Below are 20061 nucleotides of genomic sequence, written 5' to 3'. Positions count from 1 at the left end.
GGATGGCTCCTACTAAATTGTCCCTGGGCGTGTCCTTTGGAATGAGTCCAAGTCGTGTCCTAAAGTGTTAATTAACCCCGTCAATGACAAACCCATGTTAAAGTGACCGGTCCTTTCCATACGTTTTGACCAGAACTGGGACTGGTTCATACACACCAGGCACTAGTCCTGTACCGGTCCTGTGGATGATCCATTTCCCGTAGGGAATTATTACTGATTACCTACACAGATCTAATTCATAATTATTCATAAAATTTTTTGATGATTTTTATTTGTTCACCATACATGTATTAGGTCCAGTCTCAATTTCATTAACCAATCTTTCTACATTCCACCACAATGAGCCGTTTTAATATAGCGATTATATAGTTTGAAAGCACACGACAAGGTCAATAGTTAGTGCCAGTTTTTTTCACCTACCTATTTTCAGTCTAGCACAGTGGGCCATTTTAGATTTTTAAAATTTAACTTTGGAGTCAATTTTTTCGAATCTGAAATGAGATTTGGAGCATAGCGATAATGTAGTTCAAATTTCTCCTTTAAAGTAAAATTTTAAAATGTATCTGTTATTTTATGAAATTGCCCTTAACTTAAGACCGGCTGACTAAAATTTAAGAAAGGACTTACCAATAATCATAGTTATAAATCGTATTCCTTTTAAATCTTGACGAAATCTAGATGTAAAAGAATGTAGAAAGATTCATTTTTATACACACAATTATGGCTATTGTCCTGAAGGTCAAGTTCGAAGATCGGTTATATGGTCTAGGTTTTGATATAGACCATATAAACCGATCTACCGATCTGACTTCCTGAAATTAATGTGTGTGAAGATAAATTTTAAAATTTAACTTTAACAGAGCAATTTTAACAGGTTAACAGAGCTATGTTAACGGTTAACAGAGCTCTTTTATGAAAAAATTGCAAATTTAATTTTAGATTAAAACTTAAAAAATGGCGTTGTATGTGTATTACAATTTAAAAAACAAATCAATAATAATAGAAAACACACTGAGTAATAACTTACTTATAGGAATATTAGGAATATATATCTCAGAACTGTTAAAGAATGACTGTTTGCAAAAATAAGTGGTAATAAATTGATTTGTTTAAAGTATGAAATTGGAGATAGATAGGTGAATAAAACTGGTACCACATTTAGCTCTCGTCGAGTGCTATCAGAATGTACAAGAGTTATATTCCAAATTCATTTCAGATGCGAGAAATTTTGATTCAAAAGTTAAATTTTAGAAATCTGAAATGGCCCACTGTGCTGGAATGGAAAAAGATAGGTTAATGAAACTGGTACCACATATAGCTCTCGTCGAGAGCTATCAGAATATATAGGCGTTGCATTCCGAATCAATATCAGATTCAAACAATTTTGAATGTAATGCTAAATGATAAAAATCTAAAGTGGCCCACTGTGCTGGACTACAAATAGATAGGTAACTGAAACAGGTACCACATATAGGTCTTGTTGGCCGCTATTAGAATGTACAATAGTTATATTCGGAATCTATTTCAGATTCGAGAAATTTTGACTCTAAAATTAAATTTTAAAAATCTGAAATGGCCCACTGGAATGGAAAAAGATAGGTCAATAAAACTGGTACCACATATAGCCTTCGTCGAGAGCTATCAGAATATATAAGCATTATATTCCAAGTCAATTTCAGATTCGAGAAATTTTGATTCAAAAGTAAAATTTTATAAATATGAAACGGTCCACTGTGCTGGAATGGAGAATGATAGGCCAATGAAACTGGTTCCACATATAGCCCACGTCGAGTGCTATTAGAATTTATAATCATTACATTCCAAATCCATTTCAAATTCAAGAAATTTTGAAATTAAAGTTAAATTTAAATTTGAAAAATATAAAATGACCCACTGTGCTGGACACGAAACAGATAGGTCAATGAAACTTCTACCACATATAGCCCTTGTCGAGAGCTATAAGAATATATAGGCATTGTATTCCGAATCCATTTCAGATTCGAGAAATTTTGAAATTAAAGTAAAATTAATAAAAATGCTTTATTTTGTCAAGCTTGAGATCTGACAAAATAAAGCATTTTTATTAAAACAGAAAAAGATCGAATAAGAAACAAAATAAATCAAGTTAAAGTAAAATTTTAAAAGTCTGAAATGGCCCACTGTGCTGGAATGGAGAAAGATAGGTCAATGAAACTGGTACCACATATAGCCCTCGTCGAGAGGTATCAGAATATATAATTGCTATATTCTAAATTTATTTCGAAATATTGTCAAAATTAGAAATAAATTACGACATATTTTCCTTTTGCAATTTAATGTAATGGTGTATACTATGTTCGGTTTTCGAGCAAATCTAAGCTTCTGGGGACATGCAGCAGTAATGCCGGATTTTGTTAATATCTTATATGGCCCCAGAAGCCAGAGCTTTGCTTACATTTGCTATTTTTCAAGTGTGCAAAATTTGGTGGAAATCTGTTCAGATTTAGATAGCTCTCATATATATCTATTGTCTGATTTACACTTACATTTTGCGCAGGTTGCAGAATTATTATTCTAGCTACCCATGCCAAGTTTGGTTGAAATCGGTTCAAATTTAGATATAGCTCCCGTATATACACGGACAAAAAAGACTGTTTTTCATATGTTTGGGTGTAAAAATTATATGTTTGGAACTCAAATTTTTTAACACATTATTTTTAAGTGCAACCATATAATGTTCATAAACTAGTATAACATGTTTGCGACATATATGTTAATATGTTAGAATATATTATGTTTGCGACAAAACATTTTTCTAAATATGTGTTTGGATGCAAACATATAGTAATATAGAAATAGCCTATAGAAATAGATACCTATAGAGTAAGCTGCAAGTAAAAGAATGGAAGAAACCAATTGGCGCCTTAAAAATATATATACACAAAGAAAATTTCATTAAAATTTTTTTTCTACCAGTGTATGCCTAAGGTGAAATATAATATGTTTGAACAATACAAACAATATTTTGTTTGGACCAATCCTGAAAATATATATGATTGAAGCAAAATGTGTTTGGGGTCTATGTTAAAGAATCGATTTTTTGGAGGGTGTATCTTACGCCCGATATGCACTTATACGGCTCCAGAAGCCAGATTTTTTCTCTGATTTGCTTCAAATTTTGCACAAAAAGTATATTTGATAGTGTCGTCAAGTGTGCAGAAATGCATTATTTTATTCAAGTTATTGACGTTTAGTGCAAGTTTTTTTGCGCATTTTGCTAAGCACGAGTCTAAATAAAGGGTGATTTGTTAAGAGCTTGATAACTTTTTTTAACAAAAAAAACGCATAAAATTTGCAAAATCTCATCGGTTCTTTATTTGAAACGTTAGATTGGTCCATGACATTTACTTTTTGAAGATAATTTCATTTAAATGTTGACCGCGGCTGCGTCTTAGGTGGTCCATTCGGAAAGTCCAATTTTGGGCAACTTTTTCGAGCATTTCGGCCGGAATAGCCCGAATTTCTTCGGAAATGTTGTCTTCCAAAGCTGGAATAGTTGCTGGCTTATTTCTGTAGACTTTAGACTTGACGTAGCCCCACAAAAAATAGTCTAAAGGCGTCAAATCGCATGATCTTGGTGGCCAACTTACCGGTCCATTTCTTGAGATGAATTGTTCTCCGAAGTTTTCCCTCAAAATGGCCATAGAATCGCGAGCTGTGTGGCATGGTATCAGAATATATAATTGCTATATTCTAAATTTATTTCGAAATATTGTCAAAATTAGAAATAAATTACGACATATTTTCCTTTTGCAATTTAATGTAATGGTGTATACTATGTTCGGTTTTCGAGCAAATCTAAGCTTCTGGGGACATGCAGCAGTAATGCCGGATTTTGTTAATATCTTATATGGCCCCAGAAGCCAGAGCTTTGCTTACATTTGCTATTTTTCAAGTGTGCAAAATTTGGTGGAAATCTGTTCAGATTTAGATAGCTCTCATATATATCTATTGTCTGATTTACACTTACATTTTGCGCAGGTTGCAGAATTATTATTCTAGCTACCCATGCCAAGTTTGGTTGAAATCGGTTCAAATTTAGATATAGCTCCCGTATATACACGGACAAAAAAGACTGTTTTTCATATGTTTGGGTGTAAAAATTATATGTTTGGAACTCAAATTTTTTAACACATTATTTTTAAGTGCAACCATATAATGTTCATAAACTAGTATAACATGTTTGCGACATATATGTTAATATGTTAGAATATATTATGTTTGCGACAAAACATTTTTCTAAATATGTGTTTGGATGCAAACATATAGTAATATAGAAATAGCCTATAGAAATAGATACCTATAGAGTAAGCTGCAAGTAAAAGAATGGAAGAAACCAATTGGCGCCTTAAAAATATATATACACAAAGAAAATTTCATTAAAATTTTTTTTCTACCAGTGTATGCCTAAGGTGAAATATAATATGTTTGAACAATACAAACAATATTTTGTTTGGACCAATCCTGAAAATATATATGATTGAAGCAAAATGTGTTTGGGGTCTATGTTAAAGAATCGATTTTTTGGAGGGTGTATCTTACGCCCGATATGCACTTATACGGCTCCAGAAGCCAGATTTTTTCTCTGATTTGCTTCAAATTTTGCACAAAAAGTATATTTGATAGTGTCGTCAAGTGTGCAGAAATGCATTATTTTATTCAAGTTATTGACGTTTAGTGCAAGTTTTTTTGCGCATTTTGCTAAGCACGAGTCTAAATAAAGGGTGATTTGTTAAGAGCTTGATAACTTTTTTTAACAAAAAAAACGCATAAAATTTGCAAAATCTCATCGGTTCTTTATTTGAAACGTTAGATTGGTCCATGACATTTACTTTTTGAAGATAATTTCATTTAAATGTTGACCGCGGCTGCGTCTTAGGTGGTCCATTCGGAAAGTCCAATTTTGGGCAACTTTTTCGAGCATTTCGGCCGGAATAGCCCGAATTTCTTCGGAAATGTTGTCTTCCAAAGCTGGAATAGTTGCTGGCTTATTTCTGTAGACTTTAGACTTGACGTAGCCCCACAAAAAATAGTCTAAAGGCGTCAAATCGCATGATCTTGGTGGCCAACTTACCGGTCCATTTCTTGAGATGAATTGTTCTCCGAAGTTTTCCCTCAAAATGGCCATAGAATCGCGAGCTGTGTGGCATGTAGCGCCATCTTGTTGAAACCACATGTCAACCAAGTTCAGTTCTTCCATTTTTGGCAACAAAAAGTGTGTTAGCATCGAAAGATAGCGATCGCCATTCACCGTAACGTTGCGTCCAACAGCATCTTTGAAAAAATACGGTCCAATGATTCCACCAGCGTACAAACCACACCAAACAGTGCATTTTTCGGGATGCATGGACAGTTCTTGAACGGCTTCTGGTTGCTCTTCACTCCAAATGCGGCAATTTTGCTTATTTACGTAGCCATTCAACCAGAAATGAGCCTCATCGCTGAACAAAATTTGTCGATAAAAAAGCGGATTTTCTGCCAACTTTTCTAGGGCCCATTCACTGAAAATTCGACGTTGTGGCAGATCGTTCGTCTATTCATGATGAAATGTCAAAGCATACTGAGCATCTTTCTCTTTGACACCATGTCTGAAATCCCACGTGATCTGTCAAATACTAATGCATGAAAATCCTAACCTCAAAAGAATCACCCTTTATAACACATCGTTGGAAAGGCATTTGAGTGAACTTTATTCTTTTGTAATTGCAAAGAACAAAATTTTTTCAAAAATTTCAATTTTTTTGGGAATTGAAAATATGAATTGAAACCATAAGAACTTTTGAACTAATTGTGTTATCATTATGATTTTTCTAGGGAAAATTTTTATAAGAATTATTGCTTAATATACCATTCCCAAAATTGGTATCAAAAATCCCCACAGTGGGGACATATGTTGAAAAACCGTCATTTTTTATTTTCATATTTCTCAGCTCAGTTCATTGGTAGGATGTTGAAACCTTTAGTGTTACAGTTAGTTAGTGAACACATAGGGTTTTTATTGGAAAAAGAGATCGGTGCTTTGCCAAATGAGAATTTTCGAAATTTTTTTTCTTTTGAAAAACTGATGTGTGTGAAGATAAATTCGAAATTGAAATTTTCAGCAAAATCTTAGCCGAGAGACAAACCATCACTTTAAATACAAATTTACTTTTTCAAATTCGAATTTTTCCTATTTGGCGTGCTATTCGGTATAAATACTAGGTTCATTGGAAAGAGCTTGAGATCTACTTTAATACCCACAAAAAGTCTTCATTAGAAAAGTATTTGTGAAAAGCGCAAATTGGAAAATAAAATTTTCAACAATTTTTGTGCCAAAACTAAGCCGCGTGCGGTATAGAGATTAGGTTCATTGGAAAGGGCTTGAGATCAGCTTTCATACCCATGAAAGTCTTCAGTAGAAAAGTATTTGTGAAAAGTGCAAATTTTAAAATACTTTTTCAACAAATTTTTACAACGGAGCCCACTGTGCCAAAACTAAGCCGCGTGCGATATAGAGACTAGGTTCCTTGGAAAGGGCTTGAGCTCAGCTTTCATACCCATGAAAGTCTTCAGTAGAAAAGTATTTGTGAAAAGCGCAAATTTTAAAATACTTTTTCAACAAAATTTTTCAACGGAGCCCACTGTGCCAAAACTAAGCCGCATGCGGTATGGAGACTAGGTTCATTGGAAAGGGCTTGAGCTCAGCATTCCTACCCACGAAAGTCTTCAGTAGAAAAGTATTTGTGAAGAGTGTTAGAAAAGTATTTGTGAAGAGAGCAAATTGGAAAATATCACATTGAGAAAAAATCCAATTTATTCATTTAACATGTCTGATTTTAAACAATACATCGTTAAATTATTAAATTGAATTTCATTTGATTTTGGTAATTTGACATTACGAAACGTGTCCAACATTTTCTTTTACATACAAAATGAGCCCTTTTTTAAGGAATGTATTTTATTTTCATTTTTTAATTCAATTGGCAGTTCATTAAATAATTTAAGCCAATGATATAATAATAAATATAGTCGAAAATTTCATAAAAAAATATAAACTCTTAAACAAGTGCAAAAAAATATTTCTTCGACTGGTAAAAAAATTACAAATAAATAATAGAAAATTATAAAATTGATTGTCTCAAATAAAAAATTGAGTTTTGTACAAAAATCAATCAAATTTTTAATTGAAGCAATTAAAAATTAAGTGAAAGTGCCAAGAAAACAATTACTATTTTAACTAAGAATATTTTTTTATTTCTAAATAATGCCGTGTTTGATACTATCGTGATTGAATCAATTTCATTTAGAAAATGAATTGGATCAATTTAGCGATTGAATCAGAAAAAAAAAATTCTGTGCAACTAAAACTATAATTGAAAATTTAGTAGAAATAATTATTGTAGTTTCTGTATAAATATTATCATATTAACAAATCCAAGCAAAAAAATCCAATCACAATTGTAATCGGAAAAGATATCTTATGTTCAGTCATACATAGAAAAAAATATTTTTTGTATTCAATCACAAAACTAATTGATCCAGTTAATTTTTAATTGAAATGTCATGAATCATTAAAATGATAGTATCAATTAAAAAATTGTTCCAATTAAAAATTAATTGATACAATTAATTTTTCTGATTGATTTTTATTTCAATTTAAAAATTTGTTGAACCAATTAAATTTTTAATTGAATATTTTTTAAATTCAATTAAAAGTTTAATTGAAATATTTTGATGGTATTTTTTCTGTTTATGCACTGTTATGAAATTACAAGAAACCTTAAATACTTGCACAGAAAATATATTTCTAAAATATTTCCAATTAAAAAGTTGAAAACCCAATTAATTACAAAATTAAAAAAGAAAATGATTAAACTTAAAATGCTAATTACAATTTTTATTGAATAAAAAATATTTCCAAAGAAAAATATAATCGAAAATTTTGAAATACTTGGTTGCAATATATAATTAATTAATTTTTAGGTTTTTGCACAAAAATTTTTGTTTATTTTTTTACCACAAAATTAATTGATCCAATTAAAAAATTAACCGATGCTATTATTTATTTTTAGTTTAAATAAATATAAATGAGTAATGATACAATAAACAGTTTATTGGCTTAATTTCTAATTAATTCTGTGATTGATGCCATCTATATCCTTATGTAAGCAATTTCAATAAAAAAAATTAAATGAATTAAAAAAAAACAAGTATATACGGCCGTAAGTTCGGCCAGGCCGAAGCTTATGTACCCTCCATCATGGATTGTGTAGAAACTTTTTCTAAACACTGCCATCCACAATCGAATTACTTAAGTTGCGGAAACGCTTGCCGATGGCAAGGTATCTTAAAACCTCCTAACACCATCTTCTAAATTGTATGTAAGTCCATACGTGGTATATATTAAATCAAAAAAGATCGATCCAATACGTATATAATTCAGTTTGACAAAGTAGACATAAAATCTTGACAAAATTTTCTACAGAAATAAAATTTTAACAAAATTTTCTATAGAAATAAAATTTTCTATAGAAATAAAAATTTTGACAAAATTTTCTATAGAAAGAAAATTTTGATAAAAATTTCTACAGAAATAAAATATTAACAAAATTTTATATAGAACTAAAATTTTGACAAAATATTCTATAGAAATAAAATCTTGGTAGAGTATTTTTGGCTCGGGTGGCAACCATGATTATGAACCGAATAAAATTTGAACAAAATTTTCTATAGAAATAAAATTTTGACAATGATGAAAATTTTATTGTGAACCGAATAAAATTTTAACAACATTTTCTCAAGAAATAAAATTTTGACAAAATTTTCTATAGAAATAAAATTTTGACAAAATTTTCTATATAAATAAAATTTTGGTAGATTAATTTTGGCTCTAGTGGCAACCATGGTTATGAACCGATATGGACCAATTTTTGAGTGATTGGACCAATTGTTGTATGGTTGTTAGCGACCATATACTAACACCACGTTCCTAATTTGAACCGGATCGGATGAATTTTGCTCCTCCAAGAGGCTCCGGAGGTCAAATCTGGAGAACGTTTTATATGGGGGCTATATATAATTATGGACCGATATGGACCAATTCTGGCACGGTTGTTAAAGATCATATACTAACACCATGTTCAAAATTACAACCGGATTGGGTGAAATTTGCTTCTCTTGGAGACTTCGCAAGCCAAATCTGGGGATCGGCTTATATGGGGGCTATATATAATTATGAACCGATGTGGACCAATTTTTGCATTGTTATTAGAGACCATATAACAATACCAAGTACCAAATTTCAGCCGGATCGGATGCAATTTGCTTCTCTTTGGGGCTTCGCAAGCCAAATCTGGAGATCGGTGTATATGGGGTCCATATATAATTATGGACCGATGTAGACCAATTTTTGCATGGTTATTAGAGACCATATACCAACATCATGTACCAAATTTCAGCCGGATCGGATGAAATTTGCTTCTCTTTGAGGCTCCGCAAGCCAAATCTGGGGATCGGTTTATATGGGGGCTATATATAATTATGGACCGATGTGCACCAATTTTTGCATGATTGTTAGAGACCATCTACCAACACCATGTAAAAAATTTCAGCCGGATCGGATGAAATATGCTTCTCTTAGAGGCTCCACAAGCCAAATCTGGGGATCGGTTTATATGGGGGCTATATATAATTATGGACCGATGTGGACCAATTTTTGCATGATTGTTAGAGACCATCTACCAACACCATGTACCAAATTTCAGCCGGATCGGATGAAATATGCTTCTGTTAGAGGCTCCACAAGCCAAATCTGGGGATCGGTTTATATGGGGGCTATATATAATTATGGACCGATGTGGACCAATTTTTGCATGATTGTTAGAGAGTATCTACCAACACCATGTACCAAATTTCAGCCGGATCGGATGAAATATGCTTCTCTTAGAGGCTCCACAAGCCAAATCTGGGGATCGGTTTATATGGGGGCTATATATAATTATGGACCGATGTGAACCAATTTTTGCATGGTTGTTAGAGACCATATACCAACACCATATACCAAATTTCAGCCGGATCGGATGAAATATGCTTCTGTTAGAGGCTCCACAAGCCAAATCTGAGGGTCCCTTTATATGGGGGCTATACGTAAAAGTGGACCGATATGGCCCATTTTCAATACCATCCGACCTACATCGATAACAACTACTTGTGCCAAGTTTCAAGTCGATAGCTTGTTTCGTTCGGAAGTTAGCGTGATTTCAACAGACGGACGGACGGACGGACATGCTTAGATCGACTCAGAATTTCACCACGACCCAGAATATATATACTTTATGGGGTCTTAGAGCAATATTTCGATGTGTTACAAACGGAATGACAAAGTTAATATACCCCCATCCTATGATGGAGGGTATAAAAAATCAGTGAAAAATTTGTGTTTTGCGATCTTAATCAATTACACTTTTAATTGAATCAAATTGATTTAGTTGAATTAATTGAATTTGCAATTCGGAAAAAATATTACCAGCACATATCCTATTAAAAATTTGATAGAAGTTGAAATTGTTTTTTAACTTAATAAATTAATTGATACAATTAACCTTTTAATCAAGATGGAAACATTAAATTCATTAATAATCCTAAAATTTTTAAATAAAAAACTAACTGATACAATTAACTTTTTAATCAAACTCGGAAGTCTAGTAATTAAAAAGTGATGGAAATTTGTTTAATTTTTAACTAAAAATTTATTTCAAATAAACAATTTTTTTAATCAAACTAAAAACACTAAGTCAGTTAAGAATGTAATTGAAACTAGTTACGTTTTTAATAAAAAATTAAATTAGTTTTGCAATCAATATCAATTAAACTTTTAATCGAATCATTTAAATAATTAATTGAAATTTGCTAATGAAATCAATTAATTTTTTACTTGAGTATTTTTTAATGTCATTTTCGTAACATTTCATTTAAATAATTAAGTGTATCAATTCGTGATTGAATCAGAATTGAGTTTGATTTTTTTTGTGTATACAAAAAAGAATATTGAAAATATTGAGAAAAATTTATTTAACATTTAAATAAAACTTTAAAATTTAATTATATCTATATATAGTGAAGACTTCCGTGGGTATGAAAGCTGAGCTTTCCAATGAACCTAGTCTCTACACCGCACGCGGCTTAGTTTTGGCACAGTGAGCCCGTTGCACAAATTTGTTGAACATTTTATTTTCCAATTTGCGCTTTTCACAAATACTTTTCCAATGAAGAGTTTTGTGATTATGAGCTCAAGCCCTTTCCAATGAACCTAGTCTGTGTACCGCACGCGGCTTAGTTTTTGCATAGCAAGCCAAATAGTAAAAATTCGAATTTGAAAAAGTAAATTCGTATTTAAAGTGATGGTCTGTGTCTTGGATAACATTTTGCTGGAAATTTCAAATTCGAATTTATGAAAAACTGGCGATTTTGGGAGGAGAAAATAAAGTGATTTTCAATTCGAATACCGAACATAGTACACGCCTTAATGCAGAAAAAGTCACAAAGATAAAGGGAAGATGAAATTAGCCAGAAAATTAAAAAAAAAAAAACTAAAATTTTAAGTTAGTATTTATCAAATTGTTTATAAATCCGAATTTAGTTGAGAATTGTTCAACTTTATATGGTGTAAGGCATATAATTTTCCCCAAGTATATGTTACCTTAAAAATACCCATAAACGTGAAAGGCCCCCTAAATGTGGTGAAATCCACCAATCTAGTAGTCTTGTGTCGTTCCGGAACGAACTAGTTCCAATAAACGGTTCACTAAAAGGAACGATTGTCACTAGTTCCATCTCTTTCGTCCTCATCGTTCCTTTTGTCATTTAGTTTTATGTTCAACTTACGCTCCATAGTTCCGCATATCGCAGTTTGATTTTTTGACTTTTGTTTGAGCTATATGACAATTTATTCATTTTGGCGCGTATGTATATGAAATCATTGATTGGTATGCTGCTATTCAATAGAATCATTAGTTCCATTTCAGGAACTAATGATTCTTAATTTCTTGCAATGAGTTTAGTTACTTCTTTAAATTTTTCATTCAATATTTTTTCTTCCTATATTTTTATAGACTATTTTAAGTAATTTTATTCAATTTTTAATATTTTTTTGTATCTTTCATTTGACCACGAACTTCGTTGCTGCCTTTAGTAGATGACAGTGATGACAAATATAAAAAGCTGGAACGAAAAGGAACGATGGAACGATTTGAAGGAACTAGTTCCTTTGTACAAAAGGAACGACGAGTCCGAATCACTATGGTGAACGATTTTGCCCAAGACTACAATCTAGCAAAACTGCAATACGACAACTGTTAAAAATGAATACAGAATCCCACCACTGAGTACACAGAGTAGCAATTACTTTCGAAATGGGTATTCGGTTCAAACATTGTTGAATAGCTTGTAGCAGTGTTGCCAATTTGGTGCTTTTAGCACCAAATTTAGTGCTTTTTGATTTCTAAAAAGCACCAAATTGCCTTTTTGGTGCCTTTTCAAAACAAGCACCAACTTGGTGCTTTCTGGCATTTTCATTTAGTGCTTTTGGTGATCTTTTTATTTTGAACAGTATTAAGTTTAATTGATACCAAAATTTTCATTAGACTTTCAAGAGCCGAAGAAACTCAAATTTATTGCCAAATATAGAATTTGATTGTTTTGAAGTTGGTATTGATTATTTTTTAATTAATATTGTTATTTAGGGTATTCTGTAGGAAAGTCGAGCGATGAGTGTCGAATTTTCGAATTTGGTAAAGATGTCATTAAAAACGTTTGTATTAAATTCACAAAAGCACGCACAACTGAAATAAGACTCCTTCCATATATTAATATAGACTCCTTCCATATAAAGGGTGATTCTTTTGAGGTTAGGATTTTCATGCATTAGTATTTGACAGATCACGTGGGATTTCAGACATGGTGTCAAAGAGAAAGATGCTCAGTATGCTTTGACATTTCATCATGAATAGACTTACGATCTGCCACAACGTCGAATTTTCAGTGAATGGGCCCTAGAAAAGTTGGCAGAAAATCCGCTTTTTTATCGACAAATTTTGTTCAGCGATGAGGCTCATTTCTGGTTGAATGGCTACGTAAATAAGCAAAATTGCCGCATTTGGAGTGAAGAGCAACCAGAAGCCGTTCAAGAACTGCCCATGCATCCCGAAAAATGCACTGTTTGGTGTGGTTTGTACGCTGGTGGAATCATTGGACCGTATTTTTTCAAAGATGCTGTTGGACGCAACGTTACGGTGAATGGCGATCGCTATCGTTCGATGCTAACAAACTTTTTGTTGCCAAAAATGGAAGAACTGAACTTGGTTGACATGTGGTTTCAACAAGATGGCGCTACATGCCACACAGCTCGCGATTCTATGGCCATTTTGAGGGAAAACTTCGGAGAACAATTCATCTCAAGAAATGGACCGGAAAGTTGGCCACCAAGATCATGCGATTTGACGCCTTTAGACTATTTTTTGTGGGGCTACGTCAAGTCTAAAGTCTACAGAAATAAGCCAGCAACTATTCCAGCTTTGGAAGACAACATTTCCGAAGAAATTCGGGCTATTCCGGCCGAAATGCTCGAAAAAGTTGCCCAAAATTGGACTTTCCGAATGGACCACCTAAGACGCAGCCGCGGTCAACATTTAAATGAAATTATCTTCAAAAAGTAAATGTCATGGACCAATCTAACGTTTCAAATAAAGAACCGATGAGATTTTGCAAATTTTATGCGTTTTTTTTTTAAAAAAAGTTATCAAGCTCTTAACAAATCACCCTTTATTAATATTTTGAAAGTTGGAAAAGATCACTGATCAAAATGAATTGGACGAAAGCATTAAAACTGATCAAAGTGTATACTTGAATAGCGGTTCATAATGGTGAGTACTAAGTTCGAGTTTTGCCGCTAAAGTGAAAACTATATCAGTAAAAAAGGCATAAAATTATGCATATTTGCTGCAAATTTTATTATAACTTGATGGGGAATAGCCAAAAGCAAATTTTCACAAAGTTTGTATTCCTTAAAATGAATTATTATAGAAATTGTAATTGTCAAAAAAATGCAGCTAAACTCAATCTTAATACCCACCTTAACTTCTTAAAATTCAATTCACAAAAGTTCTATAACAGGTACACCTTCGGAAGTTTTTTTTTTTTTTTTTTTTTTTTTTTTTTTTAGTAGAGCATTTAATTTTCGATTTTGTGGTGGAAGGTGGTATGTTAGAATTTATAATATATTTTTGGTGCTTTTTGGCCTTGGGGAGTTGGCAACACTGGCTTGTAGATTTAAAATTTTTGTACTGTTATCATCACTGTCGTCACTTTAGTGTATAAACACAACCATAGCGATAGAGACCGATACCATGTTCGGCTTTCACAGCGAAACTCCAAAATAAAAGTTCGATATAAATAAATGAAGACATTCATTTGTTTATGAAATCTTTTTAACATTCGAACAGCAAAACATATTAAGTAAAATTTGGAAATTGAGATCAATTATTTAGCACCCAGAGAAGGAATATGATCACCCCAAATATGTTTCAAAAGCATAGTGTTACGAGTTTGTCGCAGCCATTGATATGTTTGCTTAGAAAACAATATTTTTGCGAGGAAAAGCTTCCATTTTCGCGCAAAAAAGGTAACGTTAAGCTCTTGAAACACGTTCGAGGAGATCATATATATTTATCGGTGATCTTGTGCATTTAAGGGTTAAGTTTTGCCTACTCAATTCTAGGAAACAAATTTAATTTATTCGTTTTTCAGCGTTTTACTTCATCTGCTTTCAGAGTACTCTAAATCATGTTAACGACAACTTAAATTTCCAAATTCGGACTCGACTACAAGCAGAAATAATGCTTTGTTTCAAATAAAAAAGGTCTTTAAAATAAAGTGTTGAAAAAAGTATCCTATTTTTAACGTATTTTTGCTTTGTTGTCAAGATGCAAAATGCGAACTAATTTAATGACGATTTCATTAATTTTTAGGAATTATTAAAACCAAGTTGACCTTAGCCAAACCAAATTTTATACAGGTATTTTCTTTAATTTTAGGATACCAAATTTTAAGTCGAATCACCTAACTATAAGGAAGAAACGACTTCATTGAAAAGAAATTAAGTGACCCAATTATTTTTTTTTATAAACAAAATGAGTTTTGTTTCATCCAACAAATATATTTTACTTTAATATTATTTACATTGCTAATTAGACGCAAAATTTTTTTTTTGTTTCAATCTCGAAAGTAACTGATCCGATCAAATTTTTAATTGAAATGTCTTTAATCACGAAAATGATAATAACAATTGCATTTTTTATTGGATATTAAAAATAATACTTGATCAAAAAAAATCATTATTTCATTAGCAAATTTCAATTAATTTCTTAATTGAATCAATTAAAAATTTAATTGATGTTAGTTGCAAATTTCAATCAATTTTTTAATTAAAAACGTAACTATTTTCAATTACTTTCTTAGCTGACTTAGTGTTCTTAGTTTGATTAAAAAATTGATTGTGTGAAATAAATTTTAATTAAAAATTAAAAAATAAATATTCCATCACTTTTTTTGAAGTGACTTAGTCTTCCGAGTTTGATTAAAAAGTTAATTATATCAATTAATTCCTTATTAAAAATTTTAAAATTTTCAATCATTGACTTGCTTAAATTAATGTTTTCATCTTGTATAAAAAATTATTTGTATTAATTAATTCCATATTAAAAAATTTTCAACTTCAATCTACTGTTTAATTGGAAATATTTTGGTGACATGTTTTTCTGTGTATGACATTTTTTTTAAGTGACGATTTTTCTTGAAATTTTATTGGCAGTCCTGATAACAAGACTTTAATTAAATGTTGTTTAATCTGTGTTGCAGTTGGCAACGCAGATTTGGAAAATGGTAATGAAAAAACTTGTTTATTAATTTTAAGCAAATAAAAAATGATTATTTGTAAATGAAAATGGATCCACTTTTTCATACTAAGTATCACCTATATCATTAAAAATATAATTTTTTATAGTAAAATCGACAATATAACAATCAGAAATGAATCATAGTTTAGTTGACAAATGAATTATTATTATCAACCGATTTTAAACAATTTCGATAGTAGTTTAATATGACTGCCGACAAACATCTTCTTAATCAGGTGGTTATTGTAAACATTGTATACACAATAGGTCTGTTCGCGTACTTTTCCAGTAAAAACTAGCAAGACAGTAAGAGTGTATTTTACACTCTTTGCTTAAAATTGCTGAAAAGTATACGAACGGTATCCAGTAACTATTTGCACATTGAAAATTTCAGCTGCTAAAAAATTGAAAACAAAAAACGAATCCTGCATGTTTAACTTCCAATCGTAGTTGCCGAACATTTACATTGTATTGGTACTTTGTTTGTTATCAATAACCAGCTGGCATCGTATGCTATGGTTTGCAAGATTTTACTGGGAAAAAAATCTCTAGCAAAAACTTGTAATTTCTCCATCTCATAACTGTCAAATGTAGTCTCTCTCTCCGGCTCTCTTTTGCTGGTGTTTTGGTGTAAACGAACGACTTCCAGTAAAAATTTGTAATAATTATCAAAAATTATCGGCTTCTCGAACGGAGCTAATGCCACTACTGGCCAATGTATTCAAATAATCGTTAACCACAAATCAAGTAACCGTACACTAAGAAATACAACTCTGCAAATCAACTGTTGCTCTCCCTCTCTCTCAAACAGTGTTGCTCACGTTGAAAAAAAAAAGTTTGAAGACCACCTTATTAGCAACAACATTCGATTGTCTATCAAACTATACAAGCAAACTATGCGACACCATTACGGAATGCAATCCAACAAACAACACACACTGTAGGTAAATAAATGAAACACGAAACACACCGATACACAAGGAGCTTCAACCATCGTATGAAAAGAGAAATAAATGGACAACAGCAATGAACTACCAAAAGTTGAAGATGGTATCTGGTGTGTTTCTTTTCATAGCTAATCCAATGATCAATGTGAGTGTATTTTTATATAGGGGGATTGAAAGAAATTTATATAGATCACTTACCAGTATCCGAGCACTCTTTTGCAATAGCTTTCCAAGCGGTGGTCACTGTATTTCTTATTTGATAGCCCGGTTCTGACGGATCGTATAGGCAGGGATGCCGTTTGACACCATCGCACAGTTTAATCCCGATTTGTGTTTGTTCATCATTCACGCAAGGTATATTCCCTAACTTCATAGTATATCTTTTAAGAGTTTACACTTTCCACTTTGTTGGTAATACCTCACTCACACACACACACTCTCTGTGCTAGAAACTCCCCAAAAGATAGCCTTGTGGTATATTGTTTGAAATAAGTCAGGCACGCATTCTTTTTGCCGAACGAACTAACATTCACATACACATTAGCTATAGTAATTCAACGCAATATGACATTAGTCCTCTTGTTGTTCTCTAAAAACAAAAACCAATCTTATAGATTCTCTAAACGAAACGAAAAGGATTGGAATATACCAACAAAACACACGCACTAAACAGAGCGATATGAGAGCAGAAATCGACTGAAGTTTGGATTGGGAAAACAGCCGTTTTTGACAGTTTGACATTTTGAAATGTTTTGATGCTTGAATGATGATGCCAAATTATCAAAATGTCAAATAACCGGTAGATGCCACCATTTTAGTATGTTACATAGAAATATACCCAATAAACACAAACGTTTGAAAAATACTAAAATTCAATAATTTTTCAAACATTTTTTCAAAGGATTAGGGTAATATTCAAGTTGAGAAATTGTTGAGAAAATCGCGTTCTCAACAAAAAACAGACATTACCCTCAACAGTAAAATTCAACACAATAGCAATAATTTCTCAATTGTAATCCTCAAATTGAAATGCATCGCTACTCAATAATTTCTCAAACAGTTTTCAATGTGAGAAAAATAAAAAACTAGCATTGTTGCGAATACTTTCAAACCACAATTTGTATGAAAGTCAATCCTAGTTCTAACTGAAAGTCAATACTAAATTTCTAGGGATTTTGTAAATTTTATTATTTTTTCGTTAACAAATATAATAATCTTAAAAATAACATTAATAATATATGAAAATAATAATATTATACCAATCAAAATGTAATTATCTTATTAAACGTATTAATAAATAAAACTATGAATACAACTTTAAATATCTTAAACATTTTTACATGTATAATTCCATTTCCTCCATAATGTTGGTGTCATTAATATGCTGGCAATTTGAAATAATTACTATCGAGGAACTTGCTGGCTTGTGTGTTAGAATAGATTCCAGCAAGAGGAAATCACAAAATATCAAACTGATGACGGGATGTAAATTGATGTAATGCACATTTTCATCCAGAAGTTCTTGATATAGGAATTGTTGCACTTTGTTTTAATTGATTGCACTTTGTAAGTTTTCTGAAAACTTTTCTTTGTTGTTTCCTTCATCGGTTTTTCATCGGCCAACATCTTCCAAGAATATACCATTCAATGATTTTAGTTTTCTGCAAAACAATCGAGTTTTGTGATTTCCATTATGTTTTCATTTCACTTTTTATTTTGACTTACCAATTTGTATTTCTTCCAACTGACCACGTACTTCGTGATTTCCTCAAGAACGTTGGTGTTACAAAATTGTTGTTATTAAAATACTGGCAATTTTCAGGAACTTGATGACCAGATAATTGGAATAAATTTCCAGCAATTTCAATTCACAAAATAACAAATTAAACCGATGATGCACATTTTCATCCAGAAGTTCTTGATATAGGAATTGTTGCACTTTGTTTTAGTTGGTTGCACTTTGTAAGTTTTCTGAAAACTTTTCTTTGTTGTTTCCTTCATCGGTTTTTCATCGGCCAACATCTTCCAAGAATATACCATTCAATGATTTTAGTTTTCTGCAAAACAATCGAGTTTTGTGATTTCCATTATGTTTTCATTTCACTTTTTATTTTGACTTACCAATTTGTTTTTCTTCCAACTGACCAGGTACTTCGTGATTTCCTCAAGAACGTTGGTATTACAAAATTGTTGTTATTAAAATACTGGCAATTTTCAGGAACTTGATGGCCAGATAATTGGAATAAATTTCCAGCAATTTCAATTCACAAAATAACAAATTAAACCGATGATGCGATATAAATTAAACTATCGATGTGATGCGAATTATCATCCAGTAGTTGTTGATATGGAAAAGCATAAATACCAAGTTTTTTTGGTTGCACTTTGATTTATGGAAACTTTCTCTTCTCGATAAGCCACTACCATTTTTCATCGGCCAGCCTCTTAATGTGTCCAAGAATCAGCATCCAAATATTTTAGTTGTCTGAAAAGAGATTTGAGTTTAGTGACTTCCTTAAAGTTTTCATTTCGTGTTTTAGTTTTACTTACCAATTATTATAAGCAATTTCAATTGATTATTAAAAAATGTCCACATTTTTGTATTTCTTCCACGAACTTTGTTGTCCAAAGTAGTATTGAAAACCATGTGGTTTTTTCGTTGCATTTCAGGGTAGTGTTTTGTCAAAGTTTTCTCCAATTATCTTCAACACATTTTCAAAGTTTTCGTCAACATTTTGCCAAATTGGTTGTAATTCGCAAACAATTTGAAGATGAATTGAAGATGAGCTTTTTCAAGTCAAGTTGAATTTATGTTGAAAATGATATTTACCCTCAAACTGAAGAGGTGTTGCATTTGAAAAACGCTCATCCTGTGTTTATTGGGTATGGTTATTCATCAATGTGAAATAGAGGCATGATGGTAACGATGGAATAACTAAATGTCGTGTATTTCCGAATGTAATTTTTTTTTTATATTAATAGAAATATAAATATTAAAAAAAAAAAAAAATACTCAATCTAGGTTATGAAAAAAATTGTTGTAGTATTTTCTTTAATTCATTCTATAAAATTGCCCAGCAAACATTGGGTAAGTGCCTAAGGCAAGCAAGTGCTTACCAAGAAGCTTTGTGTCATACCCCCAGCAA

The 20061-nt window shown here is 31.7% G+C and overlaps 1 protein-coding gene and 1 long non-coding RNA gene across 2 annotated transcripts in view; both read right to left on the bottom strand.

The window, feature by feature from the left end:
* The window catches only part of LOC142232936 (uncharacterized), a 43359-nt gene extending 25739 nt beyond the window's left edge, over positions 1–17620 (bottom strand). The window contains exon 1 of the mRNA XM_075303664.1: positions 17114–17620. Coding sequence (XP_075159779.1) covers positions 17114–17288 — 175 coding nt within the window. The 5' untranslated portion in view covers positions 17289–17620. The remainder of the gene's footprint in view (positions 1–17113) is intronic.
* A 458-nt stretch (positions 17621–18078) lies between these two features.
* LOC142232937 (uncharacterized) lies at positions 18079–19793 on the bottom strand. The gene is made up of 4 exons (XR_012721256.1): positions 19466–19793; positions 19037–19400; positions 18641–18972; positions 18079–18576 (listed from the first exon to the last, which is right to left on the bottom strand). It is a non-coding gene; the product is annotated as an uncharacterized LOC142232937 (long non-coding RNA).
* Positions 19794–20061: the final 268 nt, after the last annotated feature.

Source organism: Haematobia irritans, chromosome 4 (genome assembly GCF_050003625.1).
Source record: "Haematobia irritans isolate KBUSLIRL chromosome 4, ASM5000362v1, whole genome shotgun sequence".
Taxonomy (NCBI): domain Eukaryota; kingdom Metazoa; phylum Arthropoda; class Insecta; order Diptera; family Muscidae; genus Haematobia; species Haematobia irritans.
This window is presented reverse-complemented; position numbering and strand designations above follow the sequence as displayed.